General features: G+C 40.9%; 1 protein-coding gene across 4 annotated transcripts in view; it reads left to right on the top strand.

The window, feature by feature from the left end:
- The window catches only part of Aig1 (androgen induced 1), a 226934-nt gene that overhangs the window by 41021 nt on the left and 160029 nt on the right, over window positions 1-25884 (top strand). For all 4 annotated transcript variants that reach the window (XR_007975221.1, XM_052169390.1, XM_052169387.1 and 1 more), the window contains exon 2: window positions 587-742. Coding sequence is in view for 3 of the 4 variants with exons in the window: in XM_052169390.1 (XP_052025350.1) it covers window positions 587-742 (156 nt within the window). In the remaining variant the exon portion in view is untranslated. The remainder of the gene's footprint in view (window positions 1-586; window positions 743-25884) is intronic.

The following is a 25884-nucleotide window of genomic DNA, read 5'->3' on the forward strand; positions in this document are numbered from 1 at the left end:
CACAGAATGTATGGGTAGTCTCTATATAGTAAGGGAATTTGTTGATGACTTACAGTCTGGAGTCCAACTCCCAACAACGGTCAGCAGCAACTGTGGATGGAAGTCCAAGGATCTAGCAGTTGCTCAGTCCCATGAGGCAAGCAGGCAAGAAGACTGAGTGAGTCTTCCAATGTCCTTATGTAGGTCTCCAGCAGAAGGCGTGGCCCAGATTAAAGGTGTGTGCCGCTGCGCCTGGATCTGGAACTTGCTTTGTCTCAGATGACCTTGAACTCCCTGTCTTAATCTTCTGGGATTCATAGCATGCCGAGATCCAGGTCAGAAACTTATATCTCCCTGCCTCCAGATTAGATTCTTAGGTGAGCCTTCCAATTCTGGATTGCAGTTCATTCCAGATATAGATAAGTTGACAACCAGGAATAGCCACTACAGGGGACAAGGTTACATAGTGCCACTTGGTGTTTGTGAAGATTTTCTTGTCCTGGAGGCAACCAGGGCCAGTATTTAGAATTAAAATAACAGCAGCCCACACCAACGTTTGGGTCTCCGTAGCCCTTACTGACCAGCTCCGGTGATTGTCTCCTTGCAGGTTATCCAGGCTGTGTTCTTCGGCATCTGTGTACTGACTGATCTCTCCAGTCTTCTGACCAGAGGCAGCGGGAACCAGGAGCAAGAAAGGCAGCTCAGGAAACTCATCTCTCTCCGGGACTGGACACTGGCTGTCCTGGCCTTCCCTGTTGGGGTTGTGAGTATGATGCAGGATGTACTTAGCATGGAAGAAATGTGGGTCCTACTTCAGATTTGCTTTTTGTTTGTATGTTTTTTTTTTTTTTTAATGAGGGATTTTTATAGATGAGTTATTTCTTTAGCTGGTACTAGGGACAGAGCCCAGGGCCTCAAGGCTTGCCCAAGGTTTCTGTGTTTGTTCTCTGATGCTGCCAACACTACAGGAATTTTATTGTCTCATGGATGGGATGTCTGAGGTCTAGGAATCCTAGAGCTGGTTTCTTTTGAGGCCTGTGTCTTTGATTTCAAGAAAGCTGCCTTTATATTGTTATATTCTCTTCCCCTGTGCCAGTGTGGGGTTTGGTTCCCTATTCTTATTAAGAGATCCATTTTAGCAATCAAAATTCTCTAATGGCTGCATTTAATGTCACCTACCTTTTTAGTGCCCAAATGTCATGTTGTGAGATTTAGAGGCCTGAAAGGTATATCCATTGGTGAGGGATTTCCCATGCAAGCTTGAGAGAGGCCTGCGACCAATTCCCAGGACCCATGTTAAAAATCAAAACAAAAAAACAAACACCAAAAAAAAAAACCCACCAAAACCAAAAAAACCCAAACAAACAAACCCCAAACCAAAGCATGTGTGGTGATTCGCAATTGTAATCTTAGCACTGTGGAGGAAGAGACACGGAGATCCCTGAGCCTGGTTGGCCAGCCAGAATATCAGACCAGTAACTAGAGACACTGGAGCATATATTCGGAGGCACAATACCTGAGATTGTATTTTGGCCTCCACATGCGTGGGCACGTATACCTACACGCATGAACCGTGTGTAACATGGGTTTGCAGAGCACATAGTTCAGCCCTTTGTATTTTCTTGATCTGCCTGAACTTAAAATAATAATTGTTGGGTCAACTGTTTTCAGCACTTTGAACTTAAGAGGAAATCAACAATAGCTAACACGTTACTTACTGAACGGCACCATTAGCGAGTATTACTTTAAAAATGGCGCTCGATGATTGGGTCTGTCTGGCTCCATTGATTTTCTGTTTTCAGTTAGGTTCCCTCCGCAGCTCAGCCTCCTTCACAAGTTTGCTAATTTTCCATTGTCTGCACACAAACTATGTTTCTTTAAAGGCCCCATGAGACACCATAGGCTTTTTTAAAAACTTGTGTGTAGCCAGAAGAATAAGGAAATTTTGTGTATCTGAGATTGTGAGAGAAAATGTCTTATGTAATGAAGTTTGAGAATTTTCAGTCGTTGCCTGTTTCTGGAATAGACAGAAGCTCCAGGGATGGGGCTGGCATGTGTACTGAGTCCAGGTTCACCGTGAGAAGCGTCAGAAAGTTCTTTAAATCCCGCTGCTGGCTCTTTCCTGCATTTGCCAAGTCTGTGCTGGCAGAGATGGCTGTGTTCTTAGCACTGAGTTGCCATTTTCTGTCTGCTGAATTGTATTTTCATGGTTGAAGTAGCCCCGAGCTCCTGAGCCCAACACAAGGGCCAGAAGAACCTTAGGATCAGAAGAATCATAAGCCTGCACATTCCTTCGTTTCTTTCTTCTGAAGATCTCCAAGCATGAGTGTTCGGATGGAAGCTGTCTAGGAAATCTCTCAAAATCTCCTGTTTTTCGATTATGTGTATATGTGTGTGTGTATGTGTGTGTATGTGTGTGTGTGTGTATTGCACACACATTATTATTATTTTATGTGCACATAATTGCAAATACATCTTATTGCATATGTATAATGTTATTTTTGTCTTTAAACAATTGAAATACTGAGCCAGTATGCTAACACACACCTGTAATCAATCACAGCACTCTGGAGCCTGAGGCAGGAGGATTGTTGATTCAAGCCACCCTGGGATGCATAGTGAAATTTTGTCTCAGATGGTAAATTCAACTACCTTCTGTGACTCACGTGAGAGAAAATCCCCATAGCACAAACTGTAAAGACATGTACTTTCTGCACAAATGAATTGTACCTTGAAATCCAAGGGTCAATTTGTGGAATTATTCTGATTCAGCAGGGAGAGGAGTAATACTTTTCATTTCTACCAAATGCATTTAACTGACGTCACACAGTGCACCTTCCCAGTGGGTGCAGATACCACTACTGGTAAGTTCCTGATAGCAGACCCTGTCTTGTCCCTGTGTCTGGATACCCACCTTGCTTCCTGGGATGCAGGAAGTGGTCAGAGCACTGCAGCTTCACGGAATGAATTAGTCAGTGATGGAGCAGGGTGTTGAGTTAACATTTTTGTAGCTCACTTCTCTTGGCATGAACGCTGTGGTCACTATTTCCATGTTTTCCACTCTCATTACTGTGCCATTTCCCTAAAATTTAAAAATGCCTCTCATATGCTTCATTCTCTCCCCATTCCTTCATCTCCTCCCATGTTGATCACAGTCTTCGTAGGCATTCTCTACATTCGAGAAGGTTTCCACTCTTTCTCTTCTCTCCTCGGTGCTGCAGTTGGCTTTGCATCTGTCTGCCCAGGTCCCACCACACTCCTAGTTCTAATGCAGATTAAGAATCATTTTGAGTTGAGAAAAAAAAAGAGCAACTGGTAGATGGATCAAAGAGTCCACTGATTTTGCAAGGTCTATTTATGGGTGATAGGAATCTAAAGCTATAAACATTTTAACTCAAAATAAATCTTTCCCCAAACACTTACCTTTGTCATCTACTCTCACCTTTCCCTTCCTCAGGTAACTTCCCCTCATTTTTTCCAGTGTCCCTGTGCATTTGCAATGACTTCGGAGATTCCTAAGACCTCTTTTACGTTTCTCCATGCCCCTCATCTCTGCTGAAGGGTCTAGAACTCCACTATAGCTGTCTTCCCACCATAAAGACCTCGCTCAATGTTCTTTCCTTCATGCAGTGATGCTCTGAGAGACAGCATCTGAGAGAGCAGCGCCAGGAGAGGCATGCCACTCTACTGGACGTTCGTGGCCTTACCTGAAGAGCCCTTGGCTGCAGAAGGATGAGCTTAGCATTGGTGCCTAGCCTGCAGCCATCTGTATTCTATGAATGCTCTTCAGGTCAGGTGATTAAGGTTAGCATGTGAAACAAGAGCTTTTACCATCTTGATTAACACAGAACCTCATAGGCAAAACAACTCAATATCATCTCCATGCCAGGGAAGCAGTGGCCTTGCTGAGCCTCCTAAGAAGGAAGGGGCAGAGGCTGGACTTAGAACTCTTTCTAGTCCCCAGAGATGTTCCAGTTCTGTTGTTACTCTGGTTGAAGGGTGACTGCTAGCCTTACAAGCTGTCCCAGCTGTTTTGTACTGGACTCCTGGGTCAGTCTCTCTTGGTCAGTCTGTGATTGGAAACGCTTCATGTTTGAGGCAAGGAACATAAAAATGAAAACAGTAGAATGTATCATCTCTGCTCAAACTGTTATAAAAAATTTTTCTTGGCCAGAGCTTTTCTTGTTCTATGTTCTGTCTGTCTGTTGGTCTGTCTGTCTCTCCCCTACCCCAGTCTCTTTCTCCTACAACCAAAGCAGCAGGAATGATACTCATAGGCCATCTAGGACTGGTAGATTTTTTACTTTGGTGCTTCCTCCAGGGACAAGGTTAATCGTGAACCGACGACAGCAATTGCTTTATTTGAGCATGAAGTATTGAAAAAGATTTGGAGAACTTTGGATCTTACACGGGCATCTTCATGGTCCCTTTTACCCCAAGGGTACGCAAAAACAACAAGGCATCCCAATTGCAGATAATTAAAGTGTACTTTTGCCTCACTGTGACTTGGAGGACCAGGCAGGGCGGCCTACCGGACTGTAGCTTGTATCACCCACTGCGGTGTCCATTCCCATAGGAAGCCAGGCTGGTCCTGATTAGTGATGCTAATGGCCTGACTGCACCACCCCTGCCCGAATCCTGCAGCTCATTTTGCAGAGTTAATCCTCGGGAGGCTGTTCTTACCATGAACAGTTTATTTCTCAACTCTGTCACCCTCTCAGAGAACTGTTCCAAACAATTCTGTGACATCATGTGGTCTGGAAGCAGGGACGTTTCTTAGGAGCAGTCCAGGGCAGACCTTTTTGCCTCCCATGACTTTGTGGATGCTTGAGCCAGCAGATCCCATTTTAGTTAAGAGAGTAGGTAGACCCATTTAAGGACACAAGAAAATAAAGGATCTTGAAGAGTTTGAAAATGCCCCTTTCTGAAGTCCTAAGTGTGTCTCCGATGCCATCCGTTTTGGTTCATTGAAGCCCGTGCGACACTATTCATCTGCAGCTGCAGATCTTGAACAGCACCCATAATCAAATCTTCCTGTGGCAGCAGCGGATCCTTTTCCTGGTGCTCACTTGGGTTGCTTCAGTCCAGATGCTGCCCCAACCATCCCAATGTGGAGAAGTAAATATCCCCCAAGGGGTGGGTCTGTGGGAGCCCCAGAGGTTTGGATCTGTTCTATCCGGGGATGGTCATCCGGGGTTTCAGTGCAAACCCGCATGCGCATAGGCCGGGTTTCAGTGCAAACCCGCATGCGCATAGGCCGGGTTTCACCCGCATGCGCATAGATGAGCCTGTCTGGAATTTGTCCTTCGTCCTGAACTTAGTTTCAGCACTGTTCGCTAAAGTAACTATTTCTGGTGTTACATTCATGTCTTGTAAACACTTCAGAATTTTACTCAGACTGACCAAGTGTAGGCTCATATTTGTGATGAAGGCTGTGTGGTAGTTCTCTCAGAAATACAAGGAAAACTAAATTTGAAACCTCATTGCAAACTCCAAGAAAAAAAGAATATTGTGATTCCCAAGAGTTTTCATTATATGAGGTAAATCTAAGCTATCTTTAAAGTTTGCATGTAAATTGGATTGCTATACTCCTGTGAGTCAAGAAACAAGGAACATTGTCGTCTCGTTGACTTTTAAATGCAGGAGTTGGCTTAGATGGGGAAAATGCATTTAAGTATCAATTTTCAATTAATTAGTATTAATTGCTAAGGAATTTTTAAAAGTTCTTATTATATTTATTCTTTGTGTCTGTGTGTATGTACATACATGGGGAACATGCCGTGTCTGATGGAGATCAGAGGACAACTTTCCAGAGTTGATTCTTTTCTTCTGCCATGGAGACAACTCAGGTTGTCTGTCTGAGCAGTGAGTGCCAACTCAACAGTCTCTAATTACTAGTTTTAATATATGTTAATCTAATGCACAATGGAAATTAAATTGATTCTAGTTGACATAACTACCAAAACCAAATCTGTTTCCTTCTTTCTTGAAACCTATAGGGAAATATTGTTGAAGCTCCTCATTTAATTTATGCTGTCAGTTCTGGATTTAACTTTAAAGTACACTTAATATGTTTTCATTTAAGTATCTAAAATCAACCCCTTTTCTTGTTTCTTTAAGCCTTAGCTGTTATCTTGTTCAAGTAAATCTTCCCTTTCTTTCCTTTTGCCTCTGAGATTAAAATGGAAACCTTAGTCATTGTGAAACCTAGTTTGCAGCAGTGGGTCAAGGTACTGGCGGCATAGCCTAGTGATCTGAGTTCGATGCCTGGGATCCATTGTGGAAGGAGAAAACTGACTCCAAAAAGCTGTCCTCTACTTCTCTAGATCCATGGCCACAAATGCCTATACGTAGGTGTGCCCCCTCCGCAGTAGGTAAATATAGCAACCAAAACCTTGTCTGCCTTCTGTTGAGTTCATCACATGCTTGCCCCTTCATGGGAACAAGGAGTTGAGTCTAATTTCACAGTGGTAGAAGGTTCCTAGGTGAAGAACCCTTCAAAAATCAAGCAGTCAAAATTATCCATTATGATCTATTGCAAGATCTCACTGTAGTCCGACATTTGAATTTGTCAGGTTTCCCTTTAAGGAGACCAGCCTTACTAATTAGCCACATTAGCATGTGCATAGAAGTGGACTGTAAACCGCCTTGTGTCTCTGGTGGTTCCGGAAGACTTCTCGAAATACTGATCTTTGAGCTCTGTTTTGAGAGGTGCATGCTGGCAAATGAACTCCAGTCCTAAAAAAGACGTCAAGGGCTCTCTAACCCTTAGAGAATGTCCTTTTTTTTTTTTAAATGTTGGGTCTTATCAATTCATGCATAGATGCCAACACACACCCTAGGACCGTGGGCTACCCCGGTGAGGCCTGTGTCACGTTGGGACAAAGAGGACTGAGGGTCCCTTCAGTCTCACTTGCTTCCTTTGCTTTTCTGTTTATTGTTCACACTGCGGGGACAGCGAAGGACTATGAAATAAGAATCTTAAATGTAAATTAGTGGCCCACCCAAGCATAAAGGCATGAATGAGAAGGAGTTATCACATTGGCAAGTGAGCCTGAGGAGATTTCCCTCTCCCTACTATCTTACAAATCCACTATGACCCAAGACGAATGCTTTCACACTGATGCAGATGACTAGACAGAAATAAGTGTCAGTGTTCCTCTGTCCTGGGAATAAAATGAGCGAGCCAGTGCCCAGGAGAACACTGTTACAGGAGGAAAAAAAAATCAGAATTGAATCAACAAAGGAAAACAGCCTCCAGATGTATTGACACAGTGAGTGTTTATGTGTGAATATCCAGAAGTGCTAACTGCAACTTTGCCCCGCCCCCTATTATCTTGGGGTTTTTGAGAACACTTCAAGCACCCAGGGGACTTTGCTGTTGCCTCTGATTTTAGTCTAGCCTGTAAACAAGCAATTCCACTCGGGCTTCCCAGAGTCCTCCCCACTTCCTGTCCCTGGATGATAGAACCTAAGAGCTAAGTTCTGTCTTCTAACCCCTGTGTCGTTCCCATGCTAATGAGGGCTTTGTTCAGGGACCTGTTTACCTCTTCCAGCTCCTAAGAATGAGCTCCCAACATTCCCACCTTAGTTCCCAGACGGCATGAGCTGCCAGTGTATGGTTGTAGCAACTGGTAAATGGTGCTACAAAATCAAGCAGGATGGGACCTAAACCTTCGCGAAGAGGAGTGCTTGCTTTTAAGAATGTCGCCAAAGGGTTTTGACCCAGCTGACTCAGGGTTTGCTTTCTTGACATTTTCTGCCTGTCACCTAGAGCCTGAGCTGCCCAGTGTCTCCATCTCTAACCTGGTGCATGTATCAGAGTAAGAAAAGGTTTAGGCTGTGGAATCCAGACAAAAATTCTATTTCGTCTTTTTTTTAAGGCTCACAAGAGACTATTGGTGGCACCGTTGTTGCTTACCCTTCATAGATGGTTTTGTGCTAGTGATACCATGGTTTTGTACAGTTTTATAGTACAGTTTGAAAAGTACCTGTTTTGTTAAGAAAGAAAAATATTTCCTACTTTGTCTTCCCGTTTCAGCAATTGCATATAGACTTAAGTACCACAGGCTCACCCAATGTAATATTTAAAGTACGTTAAAATAAGTTTTTATTGTGTGGACAGGCTACATTTTAAAAAAGGAAAAAAAGTAACTAATTGTATTTGATATTATGTTGAAAATAACTGCAGGTTCTAAGAAGCCACAGTTTGTAGCTGCACAACTATAAAAAAATATTTTATGATCTAGTACATTTCACTCGCACACATATCCTAATAAATGAATTATATCTAGCCAAAAACATTTTTACTATGAATTCCTAAAAAACATTTTGATCTGCTTTATTGAGAACACTTGTGGGGCTGGAGAGATGGCTCAGCGGGTAAGAGCACTGACTGCTCTTCTGGAGGTCCTGAGTTCAAATTCCAGCAACTACATGGTGGCTCATAACCATCCATAATGAGATATGATGGATATCTGAAGCTACAGTATACTTACATATAATAAATAAATATTTTTTAAAAGAATACTTGCCATTAAATCTACTCGTAAATTTGCAATGTTTGGATTCAACTATTTTTGACAAGGATTTGGGGTGGTGGTAAGTCCCATAAGATAATCAGATTCATTCCAGCCTCAGCATCCTGGGTCACTGTGTGGTTCAGCAAAGAACTCCTGAAATCCTGACTGGTTAAGTGCCTTCATGATGAAGAGACTCATAAGAACTTTCTTACACTTTTATATATCCTCGGAGTGACCAGAAACTTTCTAGGTAGACTGACATATTCAACCAAGTTGTGTTGAACATTAAACACAAGTAACCATATTAATAACTATCACGTATTTTGCTAACTCTGAATCATACCAGAGACATTAGATAACAAAAAGATAACAAGAAGCCCTTGTTTCTTCAGGTTGTGCTAGTGGAGGAAAAGATGTTGCCATCTATCTGGCTACCACAGCTGTCTCCCTCTCTCTGTTTCTGTCATGTCCAGGAAAAGCACTTGACATTTTGTGTAGGGTTCCATAGCTGCCTGCAGCTATTACGAAGTGGGTTTCTGGAACAGAAGCTGAGGAATAAATAGGGAAGAGGGGCGAAAAGAAGTATGGCTAAGACAATATTCACTGATCAAAGCCCCAAACTTTAATGGCGCCAGACCTTTTAACAGTTTGGGCAAACCATTCCCCCCAGACTCCAGGCTGAGTTCCTGTGGAAGTTGTCTAGCTTCTCTTGGAGGTCCTCGTTTTGACTGCTCCTGCAGCTGGGTGGGTCACCTGCTTAATTCAGGAATTCCTAGACCTGGAGGAACAATGAACTTAACGTTTACTTCGAGCACTCGGCCCTAGGTGTAGCAGGATCCTGGCTATCTGGGAGAAGTTAACCTTGACCAAAGTCAAACTCTGGCCCAGTGCATGACTGCCCCAATATGGCTCTGTACATGTCCTCCCTTTTTTTTTTTATTAATTAGAACACGAGGAGGTAGAAAACAAGTGGATAAATATCCTTCATAAGAAGGCGGGCCTTAACCAGGAGGGGAAGCATTGACCGTAATTCCTCTTAAATTGTATAACGTCTTTTTCAGAGGAGGGGTAATAGGCTCCCTTATTATTTTAAGGACAGCCTCTCGACGTTAACCCCTATGCAATTAGGTGTACTTCCTGGGGACTCAGAAGCAGAAATTCACCTCCCCATGCGGTGCTTTGCCTCGCACGTCTCACTGGTACCCATGTTTGTTCTTAAACAAACACACATAGATCTGAGTTCTATGTGGCTCCCTCTTTGGAGATCCACTTGTGCAAGTTTTGAAGCCAGGGGGGTCTGCAAGTGTCTTTAACAGACATGCAATCTCTCCATCCAGGTGAGCCTGGGTGGAGACAGCCAGTCTGCTTAACAAACAAGGTCAAGAGTTAAAGGTGGAATAGGATTAACTTGTCCCTGAAGTATCCAATTCAGTTGCAAATTAACAACTTTAAGGACCCAAAGCTTGGCCTCTGAGGTGGGAGAGGTAGCCTTGTATATAAAGAGATATGCTGTTACTTCTCAGGAAAAGTGGAGACTATATGTTAAATTAACACAGCTGGCTGAAGATTGTTAGCCATCTTCAAAATTGGAATCTTCAATATTGGAATTATTTCTAGACCAGTCTATGGTTGAGTCAGCTGAACACAGTAAGGAGAAGAGTCATTTTAACTCTTCTTTAGATTAATTTTTCCTAAGCTAGCTTAACAGTCTCCATGTTCTGTCCCACAAAGTCTAAAAGCTTGAAGCTAGGCAATTTATCTAACCTGGGACATTTGACAATTAAGGTAAGTCAAGAACATATACCCAATATTAGCTCTTATGTTACCATGGTCTGGGCATTCAGCAAGCACAGTCAGCATATCTTCTGCAGCATTCTGTGGAAAAACCATAGGGGACATGCCTTCTCCCCCAATATTAAATCAGGATCATGGCATATGTCAATAAGTGAATTCCTTCATTTCACCTAGACATCAATATGCCTAATTACAAGATGTCATATACATTTAGCAAGGAGTTTCTAGGCATCCAAATTTTAAAATTTTCTTAAAAACATGCAAGCATAATATAAATGATATGCACAGGGACACGATTTCCCCTCTCTTCTCTCTTCCAAGAAGATATTGTTTTATTAATTTAAGTTGGAACACAAAGTATAACCCATAACATAGGCAATAACTATGTAATTATATAAAATAAACATAGCATTTTTAGTTGCTTTTTCTGTTAGAGCAGTTGCAACTAGACAGCCTAAAAATGAATCATTAGTCACATGCACATAGTTTTTAATCTTCTAAATTAGAAATATGAGTATCATTTATCTGTAATAACTAAGTCCTCTAGGATTAATACCATTACGTGGTAGAGGTAGAAGTTGAGGACATCAAGAACAAATCTTTATAATTTGATGTGCACAAAATATAAAATTATTTCAAATACCTAAAGGACAGTCATTTAGAGAACATATCCTTTGTTCTTAGAAATTTGAATCACATTTGCATAAACTGTAAATATTAAGAATTAGCAGTATTAAAAATGGACCAATTTTAAGCAATTATAAACCATGAGCTATATATATATCTACTATTATTAAAAGCTTGACTTTTAACATCTTAAAAATAGCTGTGACTACCCTAAACTACCAGCTTTAACCGTCATGCCACGTGTTGTTTAAAAATGGCGACTACCCTAAACTACCAGCTTTAACTGTCATGCCACGTGTGGTTTAAAAATGGCGACTACCCTAAACTACCAGCTTTAACTGTCATGTCACGTGTTGTTTAAAAATGGCGACTACCCTAAACTACCAGCTTTAACCTAACTTTTGTTAATAACATTATACCTTTTAAATCATGTCCAGTGACTTAAGCCAATACTCTATAGTCAAGACATGCAAAATATACCTTTAAATCCAATTATAAACAAGAACAAAGCATGAGTTGCGTTAGGCCACGTGTAGCTAGTTAAGATGGCTCCAACACTGAATCACCAGTTTTAAACTAACCTTTTCTTAATAACACTATACCTTTTACATAATAACCAATTAATTTATAACTCTTTAGTCAAGACATGTAAAGCTTTATACCATTAAAACCAATTAGAAACAAGTATAAAGCGACTACATGAATTTCACAAGCCAAACCAAGGTTTTCCCAAATCTTGAGGCTTCTGGGCTTTTAAAAGCGGCTTTTTCTCCAGCCATGCTTGCCTCTTGGGTGAGTGAGCTGCGCTGCTGCGGCGCGGCTTTAAATCAATCCCCACACAAACTGTGGCTGGCTCAAGAGGTTGCCAGCAGATGAAATCCTTACCAATTTTTCTTTTTAACATGAAACAGTCATTCACACAAAAACACAGAGAGGACATAAACATACACATAGACAAACAGTCGGTGCACCGGGACAAACACGGAAAGATACACAGAAAGTTAAGTGCACTTGTTAAGCAATTGCATCCATTTTCCTCTTTAAACAGCTCTTAGAGGCTGTGGACATATGCCTATTTTTAAAACCCCTTTCTTTTTCGCCTAAATCAGCTCTTACGAGCTTTGGGCAAATGCCTACCAAATTCCTTCCCCATATTTCCCTATCTTTTCAACCCAAGCGGCCACTGTGCCGGGTCAACACAGTTTGCTTGAAAAACCCGTATCCCTCTGCACTCACAACAATAGAAAAATTTTTCCACTAGCGCTAGTTTTTGACCTCTATGTTGCTTACCGTGCGGATACCATTCCTTATCACCTTTTCTGCGAAGCTTCGCTTGATAGGGTTACCTCAGGAAATTCTCCCGTACCAGGTTGTCCCACGTTCTGGCGCCAATATGTAGGGTTCCATAGCTGCCTGCAGCTATTACGAAGTGGGTTTCTGGAACAGAAGCTGAGGAATAAATAGGGAAGAGGGGCGAAAGAAGTATGGCTAAGACAATATTCACTGATCAAAGCCCCAAACTTTAATGGCGCCAGACCTTTTAACAGTTTGGGCAAACCCTTCCCCCCAGACTCCAGGCTGAGTTCCGGTGGAAGTTGTCTAGCTTCTCTTGGAGGTCCTCGTCTTGACTGCTCCTGCAGCTGGGTGGGTCACCTGCTTAATTCAGGAATTCCTAGACCTGGAGGAACAATGAACTTAACCTGACCTGGTCAATGATATTTGATAAACCGTTGTGCTTGAAGAGCCTCAAGCAAAAGGAATAGTGTGGGGTCTGAATGAGAAATGTCTCCCATAGGCCTGTATATTTGATCACTTGGTCCGCAGTTGGTGGTACTGAGAAGGTACTGGACCCTCAAGAGCTCATACTTCCTTTCAGAAGGACGTATGTTACTGAGGGCGGACTGGTGTAGGATATATGATCACACTGTGAACTGTGAGATTGTGTTGTTTACTGGAAAAAAACCTGTTTACAGTTGTGGTGTGCTCAGTTGTTAGCACATTCCTTTAATCCCTTTGGCTACAATACAGACACATCCTTAGCACACACCTTTAATCCTAAACAATGAAGATAAAGTCAATTTGTAGATGGAAGCACACTTGAGGTCTAACTGAGTGACAAAGTAAGGAATCAAAGAAAGATTTGACAGAATAGATATGCTCAACTCTAATGAGAAGAGAGAGGAAAGGGAAGCTACTTAAGAGAGCGTTGTAGAGACGGAGGTGACAGTTCTACTGGGACAGTTGTACAGAGACAGATTTCAGAGAGAGAGAACAAGCTAGACACAGGTGAAGACAGGAGGAGCCAGAGAGTGAAAGGGAGCCCGAAAATGAGAACAGATTGCTAGAGTTAGTTTGAGGCCAAGAAGAGCAGTTCAATCATAGGCCTAGAGTCAAGCCATATTGAATGAGTCAGCTTGGAGAGGAGTTTGAGCCAGAACGGCTGAGTTGAACCAGCCAGCTAGAGCTCAGAATAAGAAAGTGTGGGCATACTCAACCATGTCTCCGAAGCTGAAAACATTCTAGGCCTAGATGAGATTTTCCAGAGGCTAGAAGCTTCCAGGACTAGGCCCAGGCCTGGGTTAGCAGACAGAGGCAGTGAGCCTCACAAACAGCAATTACTTCAGGTAAATAAGTTACTTGTACAGTGGGCTTTAAGGTTTCACCGCCTGGCCCTGTTGTTCTGTCTCTGCTTGTTGACTCCCCCGCCGCACTCACACTCCGGACACCCTGTCTCCCCACCATGATGGAGTCTCACTCTCTGGAATTAGAAACCAAAATCAATATTTTCTTCTCAGAGTTGCTTTTGTTCATGGTATTTTATCACAACAACAGAAAAATATCTAATGCAGGCAGTAAGGGAAGAGAAAGAAGGGATTGCTATAAGGGAGGAAAAGGTTATCCCCAGGAGTTAGTTTTCTCCCAGTTTCTTCATTCTTTTGACAGATCAGCATCAAAACCTGTGTTTTTTCCCATCCTGATGTCTTCTCAAACTGTAAATTCTCTAGTAACCAGTGGTTATCACTCCTTGTTCCTTCATTGAACTGAAGGGTGCTTCAAATACACAGACAGGTAGGCAGACACACCCATGGGAGGGGGGTGATGAGAAAGAGAGAAAGATCGATAATGGGTCAGCAATTCACCAGGTGGCTAAAGCAGACGACAGAGAATTCAAATGCATCAAATGCAAAGGGACGATCCTTCCAGGGCCGTCAGGCAGACTGCTGACACAGGGAATGAGCAGCTGCAGCTTTGGCCTAGTTTGGCTGCTTTACTTTCTGCTTTATGTATAGCAGAGATCGCCACTGAAAAAATTAAAAGTAAAACGTGGAGGTCCACACAAATTCCCCATAAGAAGTATTTATTAGCTTATAAAGAAACTCCTGAGAAATGTCCTCATATGACTATTTATGTTTGGGGGAATAATCATCTTTTCAAATGTGCCTGCACTTAGAGATGCTCTGCTTAAAGTTAGAGGGCATATTATTTGTGAAAGAAAATATATTCTTGATGTGGTGTCCATACAAAGATATCAAACAAGTCCAGTAATGCTCCCCCTCAGGTTGGTTCCTCATTGCCACCTAAGTGCCAGAGTATGCTGTTCTTCTCTGTACACAAAATATTTGCCTAGTTGTTTATGCATGTTGTCTAGGATGACCAAAACACAGAAAATCATAACCTTCCTCCTGTCACCAAAGCAATTCAAACCCAATGGGAAAGACACTTGTGGTTTCCTTGGTGACCTGGCGCAATGCTTAGATAGTTGGTTTTATCAATCTTTATTGAAACACACTTTCAATAAATGAATTTATATTAGTTAGTGATCATTGAGTACATTTTAAAATACATGTGTAATATATGATGAGAAGAGAAATTCAAGCAGACATGAGCATCTAAGCTCTCTGTTACAGGCAAGATAACTTTGACAGAGCCAAAAGGAGGCCAGAAGATTTCTAGATGAACTTGAAATCAAAGGAAGTTGTGGTAACTGGCTGGACAGGTGATAAAATGATTTGATTTTTGTGCATCATTGTATGCTGCATGAATTTGCATGCTAGGTAGACCAGAAAGCCTAGGTGGTGACAAGATGGCCTTGTTGCTTATGCAAAACTGTAGGTGCTTTGTTGCTTTTGAGTTCCTAAAGATTGCTTACTACTATGGTCCTTGCCTCTGTTTTCTCATTTTTCTTGGGAATTCTCGGCTTTATTTAGTCACCATTCACCTTCTGGTATTAGAATATCTACAGTAATGATATTTTCAAATCACTGAATGTGAAGTCTCATTGACCTCATCACATGTTGGATGCTTCAAAAAGGGACAATTCAATTAATCCATTAAGTTTTATTAGATTATGTAAATTATGTTTTTCTTAATTTTGTTTGCAGATCACAACCTTAAATTCTACTTTTATTTGGCTAAGTAACACTCCTGTGTATTTGTATTTGCTCCCCTTTAGATAATTGTGTTAATGTGATTGTATATATAACTAGACTCCAGTCCCCCTTTACTAAAAATTAAAGAGGAATATAGAAACAGCAGGGGTTTGATTGGTTAATCCTTTTATAATAGGCAAGGTTTTGTAGGTTGCTTTAGAAAATAAGCTGCTTATATTATTACTAATTTATTGACAGTGGTTCTCAAACATAAAACATGTCTGCATGTGAACTGTATGGAGACCACATTAATTATTTTGTTTGTTATCATTTGCCAAAGAGAAAAGGATTTATCTTATTTATTTTGATGTGGAATGCAAGTTGATGTGGATCAGACATTGAATTCCTGAAACAGCTATTTTAGCTATTGTATCCATAATGCTAGGATGACCATATTGTGGGAGTAATCTTGACTGTATAAGATATAAGGAAACATTAGAGAGTAAGCCTCACAGGCATCTTGGTAGAGATAATCCAGACTCAAGCTATTAGAGGACCCATCCCTGGAAGCTGATATTTTAGGGAGTTACTTGCATTTGGATAATTAGGAGTGTGAGCATGGCAAAGCTCAAACATTAAGTCAGGAGCAGCAGATAGTCAGTATTGCTTCTTTATCCCATAGATAGGAATTTTCTAGTAGGACGCACATGGTCAAATATTCCTTATTAGCGTGCTTCAGATTCCACTAATATATTTATGATGAGCAAAAATAATGGATTTTCCCTATTTATCTCCCATTTAATTCTGCTGCCTTATGGCCTTATGTATTATGTCTGGTTCAGAGAACCAGTTTAGTGAATTTTAAAGTATGTGCCCAAATGCTCTGTCTTTGTCTCTCTCTTTGTGTGTTGCTTTGTGCACACATGTGTATATGCACATTTATGAGTGTGTGTGTGCATGCTCATGCATGTTTCTTCCCCAGAAGAAATTACCTGCATTCACTCATCTGACAGTCTTTGTGTTCTTGACAACTGTAGGCTTTTCTGGAGGACTCAAAATTAGTTCTGAAAGTTTCTGGCATTTAGTTCATTCATGCATCCAAATATTTATCCATCTGAAAATATCTAATACATTTTATGTACAACAAAGTGTTTACAGAGTGTAAAAGCAATGATGCTGTGGTCCTTACCATCTGCCTCAGACTCTTGGGTTGGTTACTTATTCTTTCGGATTCTGGGAAAGTGATTTAATTTCTCTGAGTTTCTTTCTTCATCTATAAAACCAGAAGCATAATCCTAGATATTGCTTGAAGTAGTTACTTCAAGATAATTGTTATATCAAAAGATCTTGCTTATTAAGTCTCCTGCCCCATATATTACAGCGGCTATACAACCGTTAGCTAGCCATACTAAAGCACTGAGAAAGATTACATTTATAAAACCATTTAAGAAAGAAAAACAATTGTAGTAATGGAAAGATACCAGTGAATTCCAAGTGAAGACAGGGTTTGTGTGGGGCATTTTGTGTGTGTGTGTGTGGGGGGGGTGGCAAGGAAACTCTTCTGTGGTTGAGGTCATTGACAGTGGCTCTACAAATGGGTAGTATGATAAATTTCATAGCACAACATACTTTACTATTCTCTTACAGAATGCACGTAAAAATGGGCATAATCCATATATAGTCTATTTAGCTAGTGTACTACAGCATCCACTATAAAAGTTTGGCTTGCTAGGTAGACCAGAAAGCTCTCTTGGTGATAACTCAATGACCTTGTTTATGCAAAGCTGCAGGTGTTCTGGTTTTTCTTTTTTGAATACCATGGCTGTGAAGATGATGCCACTAGGGAAAGCTAGATAGCTGGACCATTTGGTAATTCTACTGTTAGGTTTTTGAAGAACCTCCATGCTAATTAAAACCTCCATACTAATTGCACGAGTGGGTGCACCGGTATGCATTCCCACCAGCATTGAATTAGGCGTCTATTTCTTCCATATCCTTTCCAAAAGTTTACTATCATTTGTTTTCTTGAGACTAGCTATTTTGACTGTAGTGAGGTAGAATCTCAAAGCTTTGTTTTTAATTAATTGCAAGCTATGATTACAAAACACGTGAACAAATGGAACTTAGCCATGTGTGAGATTGGGAAGATGTGTGTAACCAAGTAATGTGGTACCTGGAAGAGGTTGTGAAGTGTTAGAAGCACACTTTGGAGTCATTTTACAGTGGGAGTTTTGGTTCTATCTTGCAAGAAAGGAAGAACTATGGGTAGCTTTTAGCTCAGTTCTTTATAGGTAAATGTGAGACCAAGACAAAACATAGCATTAAAAGAAACTGAAGCCAGTAAATCAGGCTAAGAAGTTACTATGAAACTTGAGAATACGCAGGGTTGATTAGTGTGTACATTAAGTAAGCTATGGTGTTTTGAGATGATTCAATTCTATGATATACTTAGATTATCTCTGGGCTGGAGAAATGTTCAGTGGTTCAGAGTATTTACTGCTCTTGCAGATGACCCAGGTTCAGTTCGCAGCACTGACATGGTGGCTTACAACCATCTGCCACTCCAGATCCAAGGGTTCCAATACACCCTTCTGGCATCCAAGTGCACCAGACACATATGTGGTGCACATACATACATGAAGTTCAACACTCATGCACAAACAGTGTAAATAAATAAATCTTACAAAATATGGTCTCCAATTACATAAGACTAGTTATAAACAAAAATGGGATGCATTTTAATGCATATAAAAAACGATCTTAAAATGCATACCCCACCTTGGGTCTATAAAAGTTGAAATTGCAAATTTTTTTACTTTTTAAACAATTGTTTATGAATACTTGCACATTAAAATTAATGCTTAAATATGTCTCTTCTATATGTCTACATAGATGATATTGTCTTCACCTGGGTTTTTTAAGAGTAGGTTTCAAGATGGCATATTGGTTACTTTTTAATTAATACAACCTAGGGGAAATTAATTTATTAAGGAAAGTCATTATTTTGACACATGGTTCTTTTGAAGTTGTGAGGTCTAGGGACCTTTTTTAGTGACAGCCTGTACACTGACATAAGTGCTGGGCAGTATAGAATGTCACATGACAAAATACTGGGCACATGTGAATATGTGTCTTTCTGCTCTTTCTTCCTTGTGTTTCAAAGCCATCAGGATTCAGGGCTCGATCTATGAATGACCTTAACTCAACCTGCTTACTTTCCAAAGTCTTCACTTCTAAATACCATCATTAGATTAAATTTCACCCTTTTAATTTAATTAACATGCAGTTTTGGAGATTAAACTGCTGTGTGAGCTCAGAAAAGAGTTGGGGCATATTTTGTTCAGAGGATAGCAGAGGGACATTTTTATGGAAGGGGATGCTTGCAGGAGAGAGACCTGTCTGGAAGAGAAGGCAGCACTAGGCAGAGGGAGAAGCTGGACCACATGGGAATTGTAACAGAGGCATACTGAGGGCTCTTTTGCTGGTGTCAGAGTATCTGATGCAAAAATGTATCAGAAAATCAGAAAACTTTAAAGGGGAGAAAGGATTTATTCTTGTTAACAGTATTGGGATTTCTATGGTCAATTCACTCTTGTGTGTTTAGGACCGTAGTTTGGCAGAGCATCATGGTGTGGGGCATGCCATAGAACAGAATTACTTGCCCATGGCAGCCAGGAAGCAGTAAAAGAGAATGGGGAAAAAAGACTAGAAACAAAAATATGCACTTCAGGAATATAGCCTCTACTGGCTTATTGTCTTTAACTAGAGCCAGTTGCCTATAGTTTCTACTACCTACCCAAAGCCCATTACGTTATAAATCCATAAAGGGTTAGTTCATTGTCAAGATCATAGCGTTTCTAATCTAATTGCCTTTTAACACTGTTTCAATGAGGGCTAAGAGTTTCGCAGGTGAGCTATCGTTCCAAACTACAACAGCCAAAATGGGCCTTCAGAGTTGTCCAGAACTGACAGAACAAGGCTGAGTTTTTGCCTCCTTGCACCAGCTTGCTACTGGATTTAGCCTGCCTTCAAGGAAGGATCATGACCTTAGGCAAGGCAGTTACCCATGGCTTAGGGAAATTCTCAGTTCGGCTTATAACCCAAAGCTGCCAGTGACTGGTATTGAGAATTGTTAAGGTTAGATGTGTATGCCTTATGAGGACAGCCAGGAGAGGTACTACAGTACCAATTGGTTGTTGGCATAAATATAAAACACATGTTTGGACTTCCGCATACCTTGTTTAATTGCTATATCTAGCTTTCACCCACATGAAGATATAGGAGGAAAAGTAATTCTTAGTTCAAAAGTTAGTCTATGAAATTCATTATTTTTATTTAAAAGATCTTTGCAATTAGGAATAGAAGGTAGTTTATTTATCTTGGTAAACAGAACCTTTTCTAGTTTTGCTTTTACTGAAAGCACAGCTGTTCTGTGGGCTGGGCTCCATGCACTACACAGTATGAGCTCAGGGCCTTCTGGTCTACCTCACTGGCCATAGTCCACACAGTCTTATGATTCTGATACCCGCTTTGGTCTCTTAGGCAGTCCAGTTTCTATGTTTGATAATGTTCTAGTATTTTTACTATTTTTTTTGTAATTTTTTTCTTTTACTAGCTCTTAATGATTTCTTTTCTGTGCTTCTAGGCTCAGCTGTACATTTAAAGATGTATTTTTAATAATTTATTTAAAACCTAGAGCTTCAAAGTAGGATTTTTTCTTTTAAACTTCATGTACTCCACAGAATTGCAGAAAGCTAAATCCCAACTATCTCCACCAAAGTAAACATTTTCATATTCTTTACATGACTTTACTTTAGGTCTTTATTTCTCAAATTGCCTCTTTTCAATTTTATTCTCTGTTTCAAAAACTATATACATATATCAATCATATCATATCATATGTCATATGTCATATGTCATATATCATATACCATATCTCATATATCATATATCATCATATAACATATCATATTATATATCTCTTCTTTGGTCAATTTTATCTAATGGAGAATTATTTGATCATAAACTACTATTATTCCCACATAACTTTTCTGCTTTGTATCGTTTAGTTGCCTTCTTAGCCCAGCTCCTCTATGTGATTTTTATGGCAGCATCCCTTAATTCATTACAAATGATTCCCCTTCTAGTGATTGCCCATCTTTAGGTGGGTTAGTTCCAGAGCAGCTCCTTTACCCCAGGGATAGATGATGGAACTGAGCCAGGGCAGATAGATTTCTTCCTGTTTCTCTTTACTTTGCCCTAGAGAATGGTCCTTTTTTTTACCCCCAACTAATCCCTGTCTCCCTGACTTACTCTTATCATTACCCATGTCGCCGGAAACATGTAGATTATCCTTTGTCAGGTGAGTATGTACAGGATGTTCAGGCGTGTTTCCACCAATCTTTCCTGCTCACTTTACTATGCCCACATCTCCTGGCACAGAGAAGACATGCTGGCCTGTTCCCACATGTAGCATCATCATCTGTGGCACCTGAAGCCAAACAGAGATCAGAACATCTCCCCAGCATTCTTGTGCATGGAGACCTCATGTTCTTTGTCAGGGTCATTTAACGTTCCTCCAGGGTTACCACCTCCAAGTGCTCTCTGTACTGCTTACTCAGCCAGGAGGAGACAAGAGCTCGTTTCTATTCTTGGAGTCATCCCCATGCTCAACCACTCCATCAGTCTTCCTGATGAGCAGGGTTTAGGTTATGAGTGTTTCACACTTTTATCAGTTCCATCTCTATCTCCCAGAATCCTTATTCTTGGTCGACATCAGCAAAGGGAGCATTTAGTGTTTTGTTCTGATTGAGAAGTCTAAAGGCTCACTTTAGGGTGAGAGGCAGGTGAAGAAGAGGACATGCATGAACTGCAGGGACAAAAGTGGAGAAAAGCCTGAGGAAAAGGAGGTCCAGTGACAGGGATCTAGCTCAAGGCCTGATACTATTTCTGCTGCTATGGTGTGCTCACAAAGAAGGGGTCTATCATGAATTCCCTCCAGAAGATCCAACAGGCATCTTAAAGAGTCAGATGCAGATATTTATAACCAACCAATGGACAGAAGTTGGTGACCCCTGTGGTTGAATTAGGGAAAATCTGGAAGAATCTGAGGAGGAGGGCAACCGTATAGGAAGACCAGCAGTCTCGATTAACCTGGACCCCTGAGAGCTCTCAGACACTAAACCACCAACCAGGTAGCGTATACCAACTGATATGAGGCCCCCAATACATACACAGCAGAGGACTGCCGGATCTGGGTTCAGTCAGAGAAGATGCATCTAACCCTCAAGAGACTGGAGGTCCCAGGGAGTGGGGAGGTCTGGTGGAGTGGGGAGGCATTTTCTTGGAGAAAGGGTGTGGGGGGGAGGTATGGGATGTGGAGCAGTCAGAGAGTGGACCAGAAGGGGGATAAAAATCTGGACTATAAAAAAAGACTAGATAAATACATGCATACATACATACATACATACATACATATATGCATACATACATAGAGATCTGAGGAGGACTGCCCTGTGAACTCAGCCTCAGGAGATAGTGTTCCTTTCCTTACACACTGGAAGACAAAACCCCCACAGAGAACAGAAAAGAGAAATATTTTCAACATGAAGAAAACTGATCACATTAAAAAGGTATTGTCCTTGTGGGTACTGCTAGAGATAACACATACAACTGATATCATAATTGATTTCTGAAAGTTTGCATTGCGTGCCAGGTTATAGGGAATAAGCAATGAATGAATGAAAGTTCCCTTTGTCTGGCCCTTCCCTTTTTACAGAGGAGCCACACAGTGGACCACTGGACACACGGAAGACACGAGTCTGTCCTCTCTCTGTTGGGGTGCGTGATAGGGAATGCCAGCACCATGAAGTGCTTTGTGGAAGCCCTCTGTAGAGATGCCGTGTAAGCCAGACCCATAGGAGGGGGGGACTGCAGCCGTGGGACAATGGAGGACAGCATTCCTGGCCAAGAGCAGAAAAACTCCTGGTCCCTGGAGCCAGAAAGGGCTTAGCTAGTTTTAAGAAGAATGACACTGCCAGTTGGAGAGTGGGGGTCACAAGCTGAGGTTGAAAGAAAGAAAGGAGCGACTCAAGAGGCTGCTGTTTATTCTCTCGAGACTCAGTGGAGACAATTAAGGACCTAATGTCAATAAATATGGATATCTTAGAAAGCTACCAAAAAAGGTGAAATTCAAAAGCTAGGAAAGAAAAGGGCATAACATCAGCTCACACATTCAAAACTTTTCATAGAAAGATGCCAACTTCAAAATGACTGCATCAGACTACGTAGGATAAAGACAACATTATTTATAGATTCATAATATTTCATATATTAAAAATAGATTTTTTCCCTCATAATCAATCCTGATTATGGTTTCCTTCCCTCTCCTCCCTGCCCCCCCCATCTCTCCTCCCATCCTGATCTAACCCCCTCCACTTCTATCTCTCATTTGAAAATAAACAGGCTTCTAAGGCGCAATAATAAAATAAAGTATAATAAAATATAATAAGATAAACCAAAAACAAACACATTGGAATTGGACAAAACATTCAGAGGGAAGAGAACCCCAAAGAAGGTGCAAGAAGCAGAGTCTCGCTCTTTAAACACACACTTAGGAACCTCAAAAAAACAGCTAACCATAATAGATACTCAAAGGACCTGCAGGGTACAAGGAAAGGGTGTGACAGGGCATTATGACACAACCACCAATGATGCACTGAGTTCTTATTTGTTGGCCACACACTGCTGGCCATGCAGCCTGCCCTTAGAAGCAGTTAGTGTGCCCGTGAGACTCCCCTGGGGGAAACTAAATTTTCATTTGCAAGTGCTTATCAGTTGGAGGTAAAGAGTGGGTTAAGGATTGGGGTGTGTGTCCCCTTCTCTTTTCAGCACCAGGACCCCCATCTGGTGCAGACCTGCACAGGCACAGTGTGTGTTGCCTCATGTCTCTGTGAGTCTTATGTGCATCCATCATGTTAATTCAGAGGGCCCTGCTCTTGGTGAACTCTATCCTTGGACGCTTACATTCTTCCTGCCTCCTCTTTTGCAGGATTTTCTGAATGCTGAGAGGAGGGATTTGATGGAGACTTCCCTTTTGGATCTGAGTGTTGCAAGGTCTCTCACTCTCTGCACTCTCTCATTCTCTGACTGTGGGGCTCTGTACTTGTTCATGTATAGGTATATGTGTATGTGTATGTAATGCATATGTATGTGTATGTATATTCAAATAGAGAGATACTTTGAATTTTTTCCCTTGAGCTCCTTTAGTTGTCTTATTGCTAGAGCTAAGATTTCAAGTAGTATATTGAGTAGGTATGGAGAAAGTAGGCAACTTTGTCATGCTATTGATTTTTAGTGGCATTGCCTTTGAGTTTCTCTCTATTTAAGTTGATGTTGACTATGGAGTTGCTGTAAATTGTCTGTATTGTGAAGTATGTCCCTTGAATCCCTAATATCTCCATGGCTTTTATGATGAATGGCTGCTGGATTTTGTCAAAGGCTTTTACTGTATCTGAGTTATTTGGTGGTTTACACTGATTTATGCATGTTGAGCCAGCCATCCCTGCCTCTCTGGAATGAAGTCTTCACGGTCATGGCGCGTGATCTTTTCTTGTATTCTTGAATTCAGTTTGCAACTAATTTCTGGAGAATCTTTGAATTGACATTGATAAGGGAAATTGGTCTGTAATTGCTTTTGTTGGTTGGGTCTTTATGTGGTTTCGGTATTAATATAACTGTGATGTTGTAAAATGAATTGGGCAGCATTCCTTATGTTTCAGTTTTGTGAAGTAATTTGAGGAGTATTGGCATTAACTCTGCTTTGAAAGTCTGGTGGTAGAAATCTTCACTAAAACCATTTGCCCCTGGGCTTTTTTTTTTAATTGGGGGACTTCTAATTACTGCTTCTATTTCACTAGGGGTTATAGGTTTTTTAAGTGCTTATCCAATCTTGATTTAACTTTGGTAAGTGGTATATATTACAAAGATTATCCACTTCTTTTAGGTTTTCCAATTTGGTGCAGTACAGATTTTTAAAGTATGTCCTCATGATTCTTTTTGTTTTTTGTGTCTGTTGTTATGCCCCTCTTTTCATTTCTGATTTTTTTTAGTTTGCAATTCTCTTTGCACTTTAGTTGAGTTGGGTAAGGAGAGTTCATCAATATTATTGGGTTTCTCAAAGAACTAACTCTTTGTTTTCATTTATTCTTTGCACTATTTTTTGTTTGCTTGCTTTTCATTGATTTCAGCTCTGAATTTGATTATTTCTTGCCATCTTCTAATTTTGAGTGTGATTTCTTCTTTTTTTATTCTAGAACTTTTCCGTGTGCTGTTAAATTACCGGTATGTTAAGTTACAGTTTTTTGATATAAGCATTTAGTGTTATGATTTTGCCTCTTAGATCAAACTTCATTTTTTTCTTTAAGTTTGGGTATGTTGTGTATTCATTTAACTTATTACTAGAGCGTCATAATGACCCATTTAATGACCCATTGTGAGTTATTCAGTTTCCATGAGTTTGTAAGCTTTTTTTTTATATTATTGCTGATGATATTCAGCTTTAATCTGTGGTGGTCATGTAGGATGCAAAGTGTTATTTCAACTCTCTTTTATGTTTTGAGACTTGCTTTGTGACTGAGTATGTTGTCAATTTTGGAGAAAGTTCTCTGAGGTGTTGAGCAGAAGGTACTTTCTTTTGTGTTTGGGTGAAATGTTCTGTAATATCTGTGAGGTGAATCTGGCTTATAATGTCAGTTATCTGTAGCATTTCTTTGTTTTATTTTTTTCCAGATGACCTGCTTATTGGTGAGAGTTTTGTACGAAACTGTGTGAAAAATAAATTTATGGTTTAAACTGTAGAAGTGGACTAAAGTGGGCTAAACCTGAAGTTTTGCTCCCTGTCCGACTCTGTGTGAGAAACTTCTTTCAAAGAGATGTAGACCAGGCATCCTCTCTGATTCTCTGTTTTAATTTCTAATAACTTCAAGTGAGGCGTGAATGCTAGCTGCCACTCAAGTGCTTGGTTTGGAAGCCTGAAGAACTCTAGAGTGGCTGTGCCCTTTTCTCTTTCTGGTCCTGGCAGCTGGGAAGCAGCATGTGTACAAGGCGGGGTAGCTGGCTGTGGTCCTGGCCAGAGAAGGTGCTTGGTAGCAGGAGCAGAATGTCCCTGTATCACTTAGCTAGTCATGGGAAACTATTCATTTCATACCCATGCCCTGGTAGTAGAGTTCAAAGTTATTTTGGGTTTTGATGAGCATACCACCAACAGACTATCAGTGCAGGATGCCAAGTTTGTGCCATCTGTGCTGGGTTTGTATCTACAGAATTATCTGGAAGACTGATTGCTCAGGTATCTGTGCCTCCTGGCCTTCTAGTGTTTCATCTAGAAAGGCAGCTCACACTTTCTTGAAAGTCACTGTGCAGAGTCTGCATAAATTCCTTCAGCGTAGGACAGGGATAACAACACTCAGTATGAAGAAGAACCATGCAGTGGCACCTTGAATGCTCACGTCATACAAACAGAGTGTAGACCCCAGTGGTGCTGTGTTACTAAATGTTTGACAATTGACTCCCCAAAGGGAAATAGTTCATCT

Source organism: Apodemus sylvaticus, chromosome 23 (genome assembly GCF_947179515.1).
Source record: "Apodemus sylvaticus chromosome 23, mApoSyl1.1, whole genome shotgun sequence".
Lineage (NCBI taxonomy): Eukaryota > Metazoa > Chordata > Mammalia > Rodentia > Muridae > Apodemus > Apodemus sylvaticus.